This window comes from Triticum urartu, chromosome 5A, assembly GCF_056163025.1.
Source record: "Triticum urartu cultivar PI428250 chromosome 5A, HENAU_Tu73, whole genome shotgun sequence".
Lineage (NCBI taxonomy): Eukaryota > Viridiplantae > Streptophyta > Magnoliopsida > Poales > Poaceae > Triticum > Triticum urartu.
In genome coordinates this window covers 312725723-312742940 of record NC_141877.1, presented here as the reverse complement: position 1 = coordinate 312742940, position 17218 = coordinate 312725723, and the positions used below count along the sequence as shown (strand labels likewise).

The 17218-nt window shown below is 45.6% G+C and overlaps 2 protein-coding genes across 2 annotated transcripts; one reads left to right on the top strand and one right to left on the bottom strand.

Annotated features, from left to right (window-relative positions):
* The first annotated feature begins 1915 nt into the window (after positions 1–1915).
* On the top strand, positions 1916–4330 carry LOC125508772 (cell division control protein 45 homolog). The gene has a single exon (XM_048673564.2). It carries the CDS (start codon positions 2086–2088, stop codon positions 3898–3900), a length of 1815 nt encoding a protein of 604 aa, XP_048529521.1. The 5' UTR covers positions 1916–2085; the 3' UTR covers positions 3901–4330.
* Positions 4331–11964: 7634 nt separating this feature from the next.
* LOC125555943 (MYB transcription factor 69-like) lies at positions 11965–13348 on the bottom strand. The gene is made up of 2 exons (XM_048718749.2): positions 12934–13348; positions 11965–12815 (listed from the first exon to the last, which is right to left on the bottom strand). The coding sequence occupies exons 1-2, from the start codon at positions 13194–13196 to the stop codon at positions 12107–12109; spliced, it is 972 nt and encodes a 323-aa protein (XP_048574706.1). The 5' UTR covers positions 13197–13348; the 3' UTR covers positions 11965–12106.
* Between the last annotated feature and the right edge of the window lie 3870 nt (positions 13349–17218).

Genomic DNA, 17218 nt, shown 5'->3' with positions numbered 1-17218 from the left:
GATATAGACAACTCCCTCATAAACGGCTTGTTAGGCGGCGGATTTTATAAAAAGATTGACCGACGGACTATAGCATGCCTCTTTGAAAATTCGGCCGCATGGTCCCTGCGGTCTCACAATCTTTTTACAGGGGGTATATTATTATTTTGAGATATTACATGGGGTATATACGGTGAAGATGCTATTGTAATTTTTGCAACAAAAGTCTTGTTGCAGAAAATTGAAAAAAAGAATGTGCAACATGGGCCTTATTACAAAAAATTAAAAAAGAGGAAGATTTGCAACAAAGATCTTGTTGCATACATACATGCAACAAGAGCCTTGTTGCAGTAAAAAAGAGGAATGATCCAGACGACTCCATCAGTGAATCAAACGACTTCCGGCAACAGACACCTAGCATGCCCCTTTGAAAATTCGGCCGCATGGTCCTTGCTACGCATCCACCGACCGATCCGCGTGATACGTCCGCCACCTCAATGGTCGTTCAATCTACGCATGCGCAGCTGTCCGATCGATCTCCCGGCACGCGGCTCGGTCGCCTCCCCACTCATTAATTCTCGAAACAATGGGTGTGTTGCAAAAACAAGCGCTTTGTCCTGGCCCCGACAGACCTGCGCCCAGCGTGGCGTCGCCCCCAACCACCGCAAAATCAGCTGCCGCCGGCGTGGGGGACCTCCATGGTGCACCACATCGCGCGCCAAATGGTAGGATCGGATGCCAATCTAGCTCACCGAGGACCCCTGCTTGGAGAACGGGCGCGACCCTTTCTCAGCTCCAAGCGTCGCGGGGGGGGGGGGGGGGGGAGGCTTCCGCTGCGAGCTGGATCTTCCACTTGGTTCACAAGTCCTCCGGTGGTGTTTCCTGAAGCTCCATCGAGCAGATCCCATCAACAAACTTCGGTGAGTTCCTGTTTCTGAAACACTAGCTCTGTTCCACTCTGAAACATGAACACCTGTGTGAAAAACAGAGCAATGAGCCTCCCAAATTTTAGTTGCACATGAGCCTCCACATTTCCTGAAACATTAATAATGGCTCTGCAACAATTACTTTGTTGCAAAACCACCGAAGTGTTGTTTTCGCCAGAATTATTAATTTTGCTTTCAACGTTTTTTGCAACATAGATGATGTTGCGGGAGGACTTTTGCAAAGATGGTGGTGTTGCGGATTTTTTCTGTCTTCACCTTTTTTTGCAACATAAATGTTGTTGTGGGAGGATTTTTGCAACATGAATAATGTTGCAGAATTTTTTTCACCGAAAAGATGATGTCGTTTGCTGTGTGAATCAAGAAATTTATGCAACAAAGTCATTGTTGCGGGAGGACTTTTGCAACAAAGCCGTTGTTGCGAAAAGTATAAAAAAGCATCCTGATTGGAGCAACGACGGAGGGCGAGAGCGGAGTCTAGAGCGGCGCAACAAGGCTGATGGTGACTGGAGCAGAGCTCGGGCGTGCGTGCTCGAGCAGCAGCCATGGCTGCGAGCGGGCGTAAGGAGATGGAGAATACGTAAGGAAAGGATAAGAGGACAAGGACACATGTTGGACATAGGAGGCGGCGGACAATAGCATTTTCCTTTTTTTTTTGATCTTATAGGTTTTTTTTTTGGGGTATATGCGGTCTCACAATCATACGCTAGACCTGAGCCCATAAAAGTCGAACAGATAGATGCTGGACCTGAGCCCATGCGGCCTCGCAATTAGGTCAGAGCCAGCCCAGCTATCTACCAGCAGTAGTGACTATTACGCATCAGTGAACAACCCACCGGAATGTTTCTCCCCTATGACAAGCCCGCCCACCGGAATGTGGTCCCGCGTGTCATCCAATGAAACATCGGGGCGGCACAAGCGACCCTGCTCCAGTGACGAGCCGGAACGCGATTCCTATCCCCAAAAGCCGAAAATTTGGAGTTCGAAAACCGAAAGACGCGAGCCGTTCCCTCCCAAAACCAAAATTCCGAAATCCTCCCGCGCTCGCCGCTCCCACAAAGCGCCCCCAATCCAAACTCCATTCCCAGATCTCCAGCATTCCTCTCCCCCGCCCCTTCTCCACCGAAAATTCTCGATCTCGATCTCCCCCGTTGATGCGCCAATGGTGCGGGAGCTCCGCGCCGACTCCTTCTACGCCCGCCTCCGCGCCGCCGCCGCCGCGGCCGCGGCGGCCGCCTCCTCCCCGCTCCTGATCCTCCCTTCCGCCGCCGACGCCGACTCCCTCTGCGCGCTCAAGGCGCTCGCGCACGTCCTCTCCGCCGACTCCATCCGCTTCTCCATCTACCCCGTCGCCTCCGCCGCCGCCGCCGCCACCCTCCTCGCCTCCTTCTCCGCGTCACAGCCGCTCTGCCTGCTACTCATCAACTGGGGCGCGCACCGCGACCTCCGCGGCATCCTGCCCCCCGCCTCCACCGCGTTCGTCGTCGACTCCCACCGCCCCGTCCACCTCCACAACCTCGCCGCGGCCAACGACCGCGTCGTCGTGCTCTTCACCACCGACGACGAGCACACCGCCGATCTCTCCTATGATTTCGACGTTTCCTCCCTCGCCAACGCCTCCGACCTCACCGCCGACGGGGACGCCGACGAGCACCTCCGTGTTTCGGAGGAGGACGAGGACTCTGACGCCTCCGACTCCGATTCCGATGCCGAGGGAGGGAGGAGGAAGAGGCGGCGGCTCTCGGACGACGGGGAGGCGGACGGCGACCCAGAGAGGCTGTTCGGCAAGCTGCGGAGGGAGTACTACCGCCTCGGCACCTTCCACGGGAAGCCGTCGGGGTGCCTCATGTACGAGCTCGCCCACACGCTCCGCAGGAACACCAACGAGCTCCTCTGGCTCGCCTGCGTCTCCCTCACCGACCAGTTCGTCCACGAGCGCATCACCAACGAGCGCTACCAGGCCGCCGTCATGGAGCTCGAGCAGCACATCAACGGATCCGGCAACCTCGACCCGTCCGGCCTCGGGTCGGTGGTCACGCTGAAGGATGGAACCAAGATCCGGGCGCCGGAGGCCTCCCGCATCGCCTATGAGGACGAGCCAAGGCTGATGCTGCTGCGGGAGTGGAGTTTGTTCGACTCCATGCTCTGCTCCTCATATGTCGCCACCAAGCTCAAGACCTGGAGTGACAACGGGCTGAAGAAGCTGAAGCTGCTCCTGGCGAGGATGGGGTTCCCGCTCGCCGACTGCCAGAAGAGGTTCCAGTACATGAGCATGGAGGTCAAGCGCAAGATGCGCGATGAATTTGATCGGTTCCTGCCTGAGTATGGGCTCACTGAGTTCTACTACCGGAGCTTCCTGAGGGTTCACGGTTACAGATCCAAGGTATCTGCTGCGGATGTTGTGTATGGCGTCACAGCTTTGCTTGAATCCCTGAATGCTGAGTCCAAGGACTCAAAGGAGTGTTGTGCTGCTGAGCAATTTTGGGTTGCATACTCTGCGTTGTCGTTGAGCAATGTGGATCAGCTGCGAAAAGGAATGCAATCTGCAATTGAGATACAGATGGCGATACTGAGGCAGGGAAGCTCAGCCATCACCAAGAGTGGATTCATACGGAGTGCAAAGAAGTTCCGGTGGGTGAAGCTTGATGATCCAGTGGACACTGCTAAGCTGTGCCACCCGCAGGCACTTACCAAGTTCTGTTTCTTCCTGATGGATGCACTGAAGGAGAGGGGTGCAAGGATGAAGCCGCTAATCTGTGCCTGCCTAGCAAGGGAGCCTGAGAAGGTGTTGGTCATTGGTGTATGTGGGAAGCCAAGGCTCGGGGCAGTTCAGGGGAACGCGTTCGGTAATGCATTTAGGTCAGCGGCAGAGGAGATTGGTGCTGATTATTTCCATGACATGTTTGAGTCATCATGGATTGTTCTTGATGTTGTTGCTGTCAGTTCTTTCATGATTCGGTTAACAGAGAAGCTTTGATGCCATGCTCGCCCCATGCTGATGATTCTTTCATTCCCAAGATGGGAAACCTGAGGCCTGTTCTCTCTAAATAAAGGAGGTTGACTGGTTGAGGATGGTGGTGCATGCCATGTTGTCCACCTGATATTTTCACCAAATTACAAATAGCAGCCTGACAAACAATGTAATCTGCAACATCTGAGTTGCTTGGCGATCATGTTTTTAGTGATAGAGGAGAGTTTGTTCCACTCTCCAACTGCCCCATTAGCAAAGGATAATCCAGCAGATTCAGATGTCAACCTGATTCTGACATACAAGGGGCAAGGTACACTTGCTTACTGGTTTCTCTACCTGATAGAATGGATGTTTGTATCTGTACTTGCATAAGCATGCAGCTTTATTGTAGGATAATGTTGTATTTGTTTCTGTATCAATAAAGTTGTGTCAAGTTTTTAGTGTGCAAACAAACACGCGTTACTCTACTCTATGTTGCCATTCTTTACCTGACAGAATTGATGTTTGTAAACAATTTTTAGCTTAGCTACTTGAAATCATTCTTACAAAGTTTCATACCATTCTTACAATGAGAGCAAGCAATTTTGAACAGGACTTCTGTTACAGAGGGCCAATTTATCATGTCGTTCACAGGGCTATGGATGAACTGTCATTTTTCTGCCCAAATGTTCTGAACATGTAATTAGTCTGAACTCTGAAAGAACAAGTGTCATAGGGTACTTTATGAGACATCTAACTTGCAATTTGTGTGACTCAGAGGCCCTGTTGGCTGATTTGCGATATTGTTACAGTGATTTGATTCATTCATGTGCTCGCATACTGTTGATAGAAATCCTTAGCGTGTTGTCAGAAAATCATGGTTTTATCTTGAACCAGACAGACTCATAGATATTTGATGAGTGTGCCGAGATGTCAACACATGGTGTTTGTCAGTGATCTTTCATCTATCAAGTTAGTATAAGGACACTGTCCGTGCAAAGATCCAACCGATGCTATCTATGATCATTCTGTAGTTCTATGCTTGACATTTGTTTGTGGTAGATCATCAGGACTAGTCACTGCTATTCCTCTGTTCCTGTCCCACCTTTTCTTGTCCAGATCATAGTGGCCAGTTTAGGGACACCTCCCCGGTGCTCCTTTCATTCAAAGGAATTGCATAGGATTTTTGGAGGATTAGAATCCTTAGCACTTTTCCTATATTGGTTGTTTTATTCGTAGGATTGAATCCTATAGGATTTTTTTCCTAAGGAATCATTTGTACTACATTCCTTGGGCAGGTAGGTTCTGCTACTTTACACTTTGGCAGTTCTACATACAGTCCCCACCATAGTTGAGATAGAATTCCTTGAGGATACCGTTGACGCGTTGTAGAATGCAGTCATGGTGGGCCGTGGAAGATTGTATCACTCGTGGGCCAATTCACTGAGCAGGATTGCAAACCTGATAAACAGGCCCACGTTTCTCTATCCCCCATAGTTCAATGTAAGTTCGTCTTCTTTCCACACAGCTGCTCCGTCTTGGTTTGTTAGAAGCGAAATATTTCATCCAAACCATCACTGCACAGTTCTTCTCAAATCAATCACTGCACATTTCTTCCCAATCATCTGTACACAACGGTATCATAAATTTTACACAGCAGTATATTGTTACGTGAATTTTAGGCTTCTATTTACAGTTTTCTTTGCACAAAAATGCCCCCTCCCAAGAATTTTCTCTCCGCATTTTCCTGTTCTAGGTGTGAAACTGAGTCTTGATGAAGGTTGATGGATGTTGCAACCGCTTAGCTAAGTTTGATGAGTACACATGCCACATATGGAGAGTTGAAGTCTTGACTGACAAAGACATCAAACGATGTACTGTGCACTGTTACCCTGGGTTGCTATCAGTATATCAGATGGTGTCCATCTGATTGGAAACGGTGAGCAGTCTTAGACCACATCTTGAAGGGAGCTTTGTACCGTCTGTGCTACTTAGTTTCAATCAGAGAAGTCTGTTTCAACAAAATATATCCACATGTTGCAGGCTACCTATGGTTTTTTGTGTTGTTTGACATGCTGGGCTTCTTCAGGTTAAGCTGGTCGTTCTCAATCACTGAACTGCACAATTCATTGTGCAACTTGATACTTTTATCAGTTTTATGGAATTGCAATCAACTGGTGGACCCATCCCAATTCCTTGCAACTGGAATAGTTATTGGTGTGATGCTACCCTTTTAAATTTTGATTGACAGGTTACATAATGCTGCAAATAAGTCATGATCACACTGGCATTGCAATGTTAGCCCATACTGCAACTGTACCTCATTTCCTTTTTCTGGAGGGAAATGTAGTACCTCATCAAGTATTTACCTTGATTTCTCGATGTATAGAAATACAAATTGATGGTTAACTTGGAAGAGCAACTAGGTTGAGCATAAAACAACTTCCTCTTGGCTTTCAGAGTGCAATGGTTGTAACTTAAAATCATACGTCAGAAGTCGTAATGGAGTTGTCCATTGGCTGGTAGTCTACAACAGAAGCCAACTCTATCTTTCTTGATAAATGAATCAATCAACAATCAAACCAATCAGTTAGGACATTTATGGCACTAACTTTGCTTATGTTGGTGAAAAACAATTCTCGAGTTACTAATTTTTACATTACTCTCTTTGTGCTGATGTTTCCATTTCCCCTCTTTTCACCGTGAGATGCAAAAATGATCTTAACATCTGTTCAATCCCTAGGCACACTCTATCATTTGTTCATTTAAAACTAATTTCAATTCAAGCCGATGGCATTCTGAGATCGCTTGTCCAGTTCTTGAAAGGTTAATGTGCTGAAGGTTTCCAGACAAGCAAGTTGTGCTTTTTTGAGAGAAGGGCGTGGAGAATAACCAGTTTTGGTTTGCACTGGCTACAATTCTTGTAAATCAAAGGAATATTGACTTATCCTTAACCTCATAGAGAAGTCTGGGAAGTGGGAACTGATGTTACTACTGCTTCGTGACAGCTTTTGAGACTCATCATAACTGGAGATGATAGCCACACATCCCAGACTTCTTATTTCTCAAAACATACAATCAACTGATGGGTCTATTGATGAATTCATATTAATGTTTCCAACGGGCTGATAGTGCTACTTTTTTAGCTTGAATTTGCACTCTAGTTTGTGGCAAGTGGATCGATATCTTAGTCTAGTTCTTTGCTATGACGTAGGACCTTGACACGTTAGCTGGAACAGATAGCAGGCAATGTGGCATGTTTCATAGCCTCTTAAACGCCATATCAAGGCTATCGATAGTGTGCTGGTGGGGAAAATCTGCATTGAGTAGGTGGTTACAAAATTGTCTACAATAGACGTGTATGTGCCTACGACGTGACAAATAAAATAAGATTATGAGGATGATATTATTTTATTTTAATTTGTTGTTTAAACATATTCTTGCTGAGTTACCTAATTACATTTTTAAAATAGAAGCATCCTTTACTGGGAACAATATGTAGGTGAAAATTTTACAATGAACATGTAATGACTGAAGCAAATGCATTATTAGTAGGTTAACAGAAAGCCGCAATTTTTCTGCAAATTGTAATGCCTTTTTGAGCTAAATGCTGATCCTAACTAGTAACTACTAAGAAGCAAGTGTGCCATATGTTCTTCTGCATATTCATTAGTTTGGTTAGTAGTCTTGAAATGCATACATGCCTATCATAGCGGTTGCAGATTCCATTTGTATCTATCTTCCTTTTTAAAGGATCTTTATGGTTATCTTCAACTTGCATATATTTTTCACTTTTGTCGTTTCTTGTACACACGAGATCCTGCAACTCCAGACACAAGGGTTGCTTACTGTAATTTTGCAGATTTGCTAGTTCCATCGGGTAGGTGAATTATCTAAATGCACTGGCATGTGGAGCCCTTTGCACTTCATGGATGTACGTTGAGCTTGATTACATTTACTGAAACGTAGGGCATCTATAACACGTCTCATAAGTCATAACAGTAAGGTGGTATTAGTATGATTATTAAGGATTCAACTGGAAGCAGTTCGTCTGTGATGCTCTTGCTACAAAGTAAAAGAATTGGATGGCTGAGGTGGTCCTTTCAGTGCTGCTTTGGTTAGTAGTTGGGAGGTAAGCTACTAACTCTTTGTGATGATTATGTGGAAGACTAGTACTTTCATGTGAGCTAAGATATGAGGAAGTTAAAGCACTACCCAAGGGTGTCCTTGTTGAGACAACCTTTCGACCTAAAACACTGCAGGCTGTTCTCTTGTCATCTGTATCCCATGCTCTTTTCATTTGTATCAGCAACTGCATCTGTATTTTGTTTTAGAGTAGTCTTGTTTGGCATGATTCGTCTTAGTTGGTCCATGTGCTTGATCTTGCCCCCTTTTGGCACCCTGATCTGTATCTTTGGATGCATCCATTTAAAAGAAAAGTATTTGTGTTTTGCACAAGCACAAGTTTAGTTGGAGCCGGAGTTCTTTGAATAACAGGATATTTTTTCCAGTTCTCCAAGCCATTTCACGTTTAATCATAGGTTAATTAGTTTGGAACTGTTTTAAGCATTCAAATGATGATTCCACTAGGTCAAACTAATCTGGTCTCGCAGAATGAATGATTTGTAACGGTTGATATTTTTTTTTACAATTTTATTCTCTGCAGGTATTAGTCTAATTAAGTCATCAAGTGTCAGGTGTATGTGCAATGTTTCCTCCGTATAGATTTCCCTAAATTGAGGCAATACCAGGCCCACCATGTAGCAACTACACTAATTGGTGATTATTACACTGATGGGGATATTTGGATCTCACCTCATGGCCTTGTAGACATAGTAGTTTCTTGTGTAATTAGGGGCCAGATGGTTGTAATTTCTTGAATAACTATGCATGTATAGTATTGATTTTTCACCTTATAAAAACATAACTTGTCCTTGACAAAATAAACTGGAATTAGTGGGAAAAAACACAAAATGAGTCTAGCCACCTCATGCAAGCTTTCAGTACAGTGTAAATTAAATTAAAGATAGTTTTTTCCGAATTGGACTGGAAAGTTTTACTATTAAGTTGCCTGCAGTTCTGTTCAAGTCAAAGGTCCATGCACAACAATGTTTGGGTCTTTGTATCTTTCTTGTTATATCACCTATATCTAGTAAAGAGCCAATTGAATACTTGATGGTGACATTATCCTTCACAATTATACGAATCACTTTCAAGGGCCTTGTATCCTTCCTCCTGAGGCCATCTGTTAGGGTCCAGTTGGGGATAAACAGGGTTCAACTCCCAGTCCGGGCCTTTATGTTGATAGACCAAAGATGGCGACTGATGTCTGTCAATTGACGGTGTAGGTACAGACTGCAGAGTGAGTTTCTGGGGCATTAAAAGGTATGGCTCTGAACAAAGACTTCAGTGTTTTTTGGAATGACAGAATAAAAGCAGTATATTGGTGGATAGTGGTGACTGCTCACAGTGATCTGCACATGATCAAGTTCTTCAGAAATTCTTCCCTCTCCGTTTTGGAGCTGTTTTACTTCCAGTTTGAGAACTGAACACCATTTTTACTGCTGTTGCTAGGTATGTGTGCGGGACAAACATTGTGAAAAGCAGAGGGAGTGGTTGCTCGGGGACACTCTCGTGGTTACTGTGTTGCTGCAAGAAGTTTCTGCTGATGGTCAATGACTCGATGGAGGAGGTCGTCCATGTACTCCGCCCAGGTAACACAAACAGATCTTCCATTCTTTCCTAATTAATTGCCACCTGCTCTGTTGGTTGCCCTGGCACACTCCATTGGGCTTGCGTTACACGTGCGACATATCGTGCACTGCCCTGCCCTGCCCTGGGCCACCTTTGCCTGTAATGCGACGGCTACGTCGAGATTGAGATGTGTATACCCCGAGTCAGTCGTTGCTGAAAATCACTGCAGCGTGCTCTGTCTAAATTGACATGGCTGATGATGACAGTGATGATGCTTCTTTTCTTTGCAAAAACACGAGATTAACGCTCCCGCCATTGGCTGAGCCGCTCAAGAACTCCATGTTAGGAGCTGTGCTTGTCATGGAGCTTCACTACCATTGGCTCAACTGCTCGCGAACTCCATGTTAGGAGCTGTGCTTGTCATGGAGTTTGACTACCATTGGCTGAACCGCTCAAGAACTCCCATGTTAGGAGCTGTTCTTGTCATGGGGTTTGACTGGACATAAAATTTGGTTTCTCCCTTCTGTTGTAACCTTAGAGTAGGTGATTGTATGTAGGTTCTATTTTCTGGAGTTTCAGTATGGAGTAGTTCAAATCTGGACTAATTACCAAAACTCTAGAGAAATATCTCTAATCCAAACAGCCTTTAAAAAAACTGGATTATAAGAGCGTCTGTAACCATCTGTTCTCATCACAAATTCACAGTTACTGAACAGCATACTGCCCAATCATTAAAAATGTCCCTAAACAGGTGAAACCGGTATACCCACTGGTTTTCGCCTGTTTTTGCATCCCTGCTTGGGCCAGGAAAAGTCTTTGCTTGGTCCTGCTGATAGTTCGATACTGGTCCAGCCTGAGCTGATGGGAAAGATATAGCTGGATGCCTGGACCGGGCTAGCTGGGTCAGGTGAGGCCGTGAGGGTGCTGCAGTTGACTAGTTGAGATTACCCAGTCTAGCTAGGCTTTGAACAAGCAAAATTCATCACTCAGCCAGGCCATTTCACTCTCTGATCTTTTTTTCGATACATTTTGAGTTTAATAAAAGCGCCTGTTCTCGAAAAAAGTGCACCCTCTGGTCTAAGACTGCATCCAAATGCAGGTGTGATACTTGCATTTTTTTTTACATCGCATTGTACTCCCTCTAATTTTGTCAAAAGTTGTTGCTCCATAAATGAAATCAAACTTTTGAAAATCTGACAAAAAATATTCGGAATAAATATTTAATAATCATATGCAGAAACTTGTCTTCAGAAGTCATTTCACAACATGTAAGATAGAAACTAGTGGCCAAAGTAGTAGCGTTTAGCGAGTAACTACTGTGGAGGAGGGTGTGCACATGACACGGAAGGGACGCACAACGGAGATCCAGGGACACCCCACAGACCATGTCTTAATCATGTAATTGATCATCTCTTTCCTGGATATTCATGACCATGCTCTGCCGTACTGGCTGTTGCTTTACCTGATGTACTACAAGCTAACAGAGCATTTCAAGCGACGTTGATGACTAGCCAGGAGCAATCATTGTTAATTCTTGTGCAAAATATATCGGTATCTTTCCTGAAAGATACTTGCTCGGTTAATAGCTTTTAAATCCGTGTAGTTTTCTTTTGGAAGCAGATAGTTAAATAACTAACCATGCATTGAGAAATGCTTCATCTTTTCCCCAAATAATCCAGGCTGAAAAGGCTATGTGTTACCCCCACCGTCCCGTAATATACGACGTTTTTGCAAGTTAACGTAGCTTGTAAAAACATCTTATACTGTGGGACGGAGGAAGTATTATTTTTTTGTTATAATCTGGGAGTTGTTTTCTTCTTTTGCAGCGAGTGTGATCATTTTCTTTTGCAGTGAATGTGATCAGGGACCATCTGCCTTGCCGACAGGGACATATCCCCCCCCCCCCCCACCCCCCCCCTCTCTCTAGCTTTTTTTCTACTAACAAGTTTGGGTAGCATTCATGTCACACCGTACATGACCAGGAAAAAGTACAAGTCGTTGCAGAATCAATCAACTAGAATCAAGACAAAAACAGAAGGCTTCACTAACTTATGTTCATACTCCGTACAATTTAACACCGGGTAAGCTAAGCTGAAACACTTCAGCTAGCTTGTACTTATAACCCAGAAACAAAAATAATCCCCCCCACAAAAAACTACATTCAAGAACAGACATGACAACCCTTAGTCGCATCATGCTTGCAGATCAGATCATACATCACGTCGCGCCCGTTATTGAATTCCTGTTACTGTCTTGTTCCTTCTGGCCACCTGGCCTTCTTCTCATCATCCCATCCCAGTGTAAATATGCACCATTAGTAAACGTCTCTCTAATTAACTTCTTTCTCTCTCTCTCTCTCTAGTTAACTTGATGGTGTCATCATAGCGATCTCCAAGAAGCTAGCTAGAACATGTAATTAACAGAAATTACTTAGCTTATCTATTATACATATATGGATGTGTATGCATGTAATTGACTGTAGAAACGATTAACTATGTATCTGGAAAGTGACATTGGTTCGTTGGTTTGCCTTTTCCAGCTAGTACAGCAATGGCAGGGAGGAGCAGCCACCGTCGGAGAGCTCCATGAGGTCAGCGACCTGCTCCGCCGCCTCGTCGAGAAGCCACTTCTCGATCGAACACAGTGGCAGCTGATGATGGAGCTGCTGCTGCTGCTGTCTGGTGGCCTCGTCATCATAGCTGATGCCCCCCATTAACACCGGCTGCTGCTGCAGCTGCTGAACGCCGGGGACGAAAGCCAGCTCGGCGCCGGTGCCGGATATGCGGTCGAAGGACATGAAAGGGTCGGTGACCACGGCTATGTTGGGTTTGACGTCGGTGGCGGTGGGCGGGGAGCTCTTCATGAAACCGCCGAGGAGCCTGGATATGTTGTCCATGCTGGAGGCGTAGGACGACGAGGAGCAGTCGGCGGCGACGTCGGCGAATGGCGAGCGGCGCATGGTGATCGTCGTATGCTGGGTGACCTCCGGGTTGCTGTAGCAGCCGTGGTCGACCGTGGAGCTGGAGGCGGCGATCGCGTCATGGTGGTATCGGTGGTGGTGGTTGTCGAGATGGACGGCAGCGGGGAGGTTGGCGGCTGTCTCGGCGGAGCTGGAGGGCGGCGGCGGCGGCGCGAAGATGGCGCCCATGGCCTGCTGCTTCTTGAGCTTCTTCTTGAGGTGCGTGTTCCAGTAGTTCTTGATGTCGTTGTCCGTTCTCTGTGGCAGGTAAGACGCGATCGCGGCCCATCTGCATTCCCCCCAAACCCAAAGAAGAGTTGTTATTAGATCATGCATATCACCATGCATGCACGGGCGGCCGCCATGGCCAACCTCGACGGTCATCGCTGGACGGCCTAGTTGGTTACCTGTTGCCAAGGAGGGACTGGAGGTGGACGATGATGCCTTCCTCGTGCGTGGTGAAGTTGCCGCGGCGGATGCCGGGGCGGAGGTAGTTGGTCCAGCGGAGGCGGCAGCTCTTGCTGCAGCGCATGAGGCCGGTGTTGATGGGCACCGCCCGCCAGTTCCCCGGGCCGTTCTCCTGGATGTAGGACACCAGGATGATGTCCTCCTCCGGCGTCCACGGCCCCTTCTTCACGCCCACCTTGTCGCAGCACGGCGGCCTCCCCATGATCGACCGATCACCTTCTCCTTTTGGCAGCTCGATCGTGTTTCTCACTCGTGCCTGCAGCTGGCTTCTGGCAGCACACTGTCTGATGATCTCTCACTCTCTCTCTCCGTATATATAGGAGGGAGACGATGAAGGGGAGTGAGCTCCTTTTCACTTGCTATCCATCGTCTAACTCTATAGCTCTCTGACGCTGATGATTTACTTTCACTTTCTGTAGCTCCAGTCGATCTACATGCAATGCTTGCTTTCTCTTTCTGTCAACGACATCACATGAATCATAGAAACCGACCCCGCCCCACCACGCCTTAAAGGAAGGACGAACTAGAGGTGTACGTACTGCTGCACCCTAGCGCTACTGTGTGGGATTTAAATTGGATCCTTGGCTAGACTTGTGCATGCAAGCCACCACACCAGTGACTCGTCAAGCTTACCATCACTAGTCAAGGCATTTCACTCCGTGGTACTCTACTATGTGTAGGAAACAAAACGGTAAAGTGTACTACCTAAATTTCGTTACCTATCCTCAAGGAACCCGCTGCAACAACCATGAAGAAATTTAGGCCTATTAGCCTTTTAATAAAATTGTGTCTTAAAGATTTTTACTGAAGTTCTGACCAATAGATTCAAATTCTTAAATAGATTTGTATCTAACAACCAGTTTGCCTTCATATAAGGTAGATATATTCTTGAGTGTGGTCACAACACATGAAGTCATTCACTCCCTGGTTAAATCTGAGAAATGAGTAGTGCTTAAACGAAAAGCAAAGCTGTTCATAAGGTAGATTTTTGTTTCAACAAACCTCTTCAGCTTAGAGGATTCAACAAAAGATGGTTGGACTTGGTTTGAAAACCACTCATAGTGGTTTTGTATGTGTCAAACTGAGCAATGTAGAGAGTGAGTTCCTCCTTAATGGTAAGGGCTTCAGGCAGGGTGATTCTCTGCACCCCGGCTGTTCAACATAGTTGTCGATGTCCTCACTAGGATGCTTCCCAAAATTGTAGACAACATGTTCAAAGGCCTATGCCTATCTATCCACCTTGGAGGGGTGGTTGGTTTGCAATATGTTCATGATACTATCATGTTTGTAGATAGTGACCCTGGGTTAGCTACTAATCTCAAATGGATCCTTACCTGCTTTGAGCAACTTACAGGGATGGGAATAAACTATGATAAAAGTGAGATGACCCCTCTGAATATGGGTCAAAGTGAGATATATCCGGTAACAGCCGCCCGCGGGGTTCATCCTTTGGCGGCGCCGCCCATACACCTCTTGAACCGGTTGGACTCTCCGCTTCTCCTGTTGTAGATTGGGTGGCAACATGGGCTCCCTCTCATGCTGGGATGCGGTGGTCGCCGGCTGCTATGCCCAGATCCGACGCGTCACTACTTGCTGGGCCTCGCTGACGGCTAGGTCATCTCGCCCCGAGCACGGCCTCCTTGTGGATGCGATGGCAACATGGGCTCCCTCTCATGCTGGGATGCGGTGGCCGCCGAAAGGTCTTCGTGGAGGTTTCACCCTACAGATCCGGTGGTTGACTTTGGTGGTGAGCTGCAAACTATGGATGACGGCTGGTGCGCAGCGGCGACGGTTACACACATCATGTAGCTACTGGGATTGCGAAAAAGTAGTGGCGACAACACATGAGTGACTTGATGGTGGTGCTACTCGAGCACCCGGTCTTGAGCTCCAGGGTGAAAGCCTACATGACCTGAATTAGTTATGCCTAACAATGATGACGTTTTTACGTCGTTACCTTTTTAAAGGCATTGCTCGGATACACTTGAACTAGTTCTTCGGGGTGAAAATCTCGATTCTGACCTTGAGTGGTTGGATCCAGCAACGGTGGCGATCGAGCGTTGCTCCCTTCCTGAAGGCGTTGTTGTTGAAGAGCCTCATTTATGTGGTGTCATGAGATTGTTGGTGTGGATATGGTCATTGGTGTAGTTTGCTGATAGTGGATTTGATCGTTTTGGTTTTTCTCTCGCTTGCTTATAGTTTTGGTCTTATATGACTTTGCTATTTGTTGGCATGTTTTTATGTGTGTGCGTTAGTGTTGGCTATGTGCATCCTAATTATGCAGAGACAACGTGTCCTCATTGTATTTTTATCCTCTTGATGCTTCATTTTGAGCCAATAAAATTCACCCTTTATAAAAAAAATGTGCGTCCTATTCGGGCTTTTCCAATTAAGTATTTTGGGATACCTTTACATTATGATAAGCTTTCTAGGAGTGATTTACAAGCACTAATAGACAAGACCTTGAGCACAATAGTTGGATGGAGGGGAAAACTAATTCCTATGCTGCTAGGTTCACTCTAATCACAACATGTCTAGCCAGTATTCCTATTTACCTAGTCTCTTTATTTAAATTCCCCAAATGGGATGTGGATCTCATAAACACTCAAATGTCTAATTGCCCCCGGAATGATTTGAGGGGCATAGGAAGATCCATTTGACCAACTAGAAATTAGTTGCTACAGGGAAAGATCCATTTGTCTTGTAGAGTCTTGGTTTAAAAGATATATACATGGAGAGGGAAGATCTGAAAGAAGATTGTTGATACTAAATATAAGCTAAACTCTAATACTTTCTAAGATCCTCTAGGGCCCTCCAACTTTTGGAAAGGGGTCCTATGGGCAACTAGGGCTGTGAAATTTGGTTATAGGTGGATGGTAGGAGATGGAAATAAAATTACGTTTTGGAAAGCTACTTGATTTGGATCCTCCCACATGTCTATTCAGTACTGGCATAATTATGGCACTTGTAGATAATATGGTAAGCCCATTAGGAAAATTTGCGATGGGAGCAGATCAATGCTCTCTTTTAGGAGAATCTTTACTGCTGAGATGATGAAACATTTGGCTTGAGATTGAAGCCATAGCTTGGAACATCTCTTTGACTAGAGATAGTGACTCTGTAATATGGGAATATGAGAATTCTAATATGTATTAAACTAGTCTTATATATGTTGTTATCAATTTCAGGGGTGTTACTCATGTGTATATTCATGTTGTGTGGAAATAGGTCCCACCGATAATACACATATTTTTGTGGCTCGTCTCATATAACAAAATCATTACTAGAGATAACCTAAAAAATTAAAATATGAGAAAACCTGAAGATTGTGTATTCTGCTCTAAACTTGAAAGTATACAAAAACTTAATTTTGTTTATCTTGTTGCACTAAACATTTTTCATGAAGTTAGCATCTTATTAGGAAGGCAACCATGAGATAGTTTAGAACCTATCACCTCTCTTTGGGTTGCTCGTAAAAATACTTGGTGCTACTAATGCTATTTGTGGTGCTGTTCTCTTGGATCTTTGGAAGCACATAAATAATTTAGTTTCTAATGGCACTCCTTGCCCCTGCCCCCCTTGAACTATATTTGGTTTTGATTTTAAGAATAGCCACATTGCGTAATTGAACATCACAATGCATAATCGAACATCACATTGCGCAAGTGAACTAAATAGTGCATAGTCTACATCCATTGCATAATTAACTAAAGCCGGGGTATAATTATCTAGAACTAGAACTTAGTTAGCTAGAACTATAGCCTAATTAGCTAGAAGGAGCTATTTCACGTCGTCAGAGAAGATGGCGATGGCACCTTCCCCTTGCAAGAGCTCGATGCCTCCACATCGTGGGGACCTGTTTTATTTTTTCTGTTGGATAATTAATCTAATCTATCGAGTCAAGTCATTGAAGGCGGAGAAAGGAAACCATAGCCGTGAACCATCAAAATTCTCATGTCTCCACGCATACGCACCACTGTCATTGTTTTACTTTCGCTATGGTGCTCTCGAATTTCCCCATCTGATGACTGTGTGCGTGAAAGAGCATACCTATGGAATCACCTCTTGTGAACTTGCATGGGTGAGGGGCAATAAAGTTTTTGGGGATCTCATCGGCACGACTTCTTATATTTGGTCAACTACTTCCTCAACGATGACGGATGACTATGTCAACTACACCACCTTCATGATGCGAAGCATCCTACGAACATCACCATGGCAAGT

Bases quoted from the DNA above. Each gene is read 5' to 3' on its own strand.
- LOC125508772 (XM_048673564.2), top strand. From the start codon at position 2,086: ATGGTGCGGGAGCTCCGCGCCGACTCCTTCTACGCCCGCCTCCGCGCC.
- LOC125555943 (XM_048718749.2), bottom strand. From the start codon at position 13,196: ATGGGGAGGCCGCCGTGCTGCGACAAGGTGGGCGTGAAGAAGGGGCCG. The intron at 12,816-12,933 runs GTAACCAACTAG...GGGGGAATGCAG, and splicing joins CAGTCCCTCCTTGGCAACAG to ATGGGCCGCGATCGCGTCTT.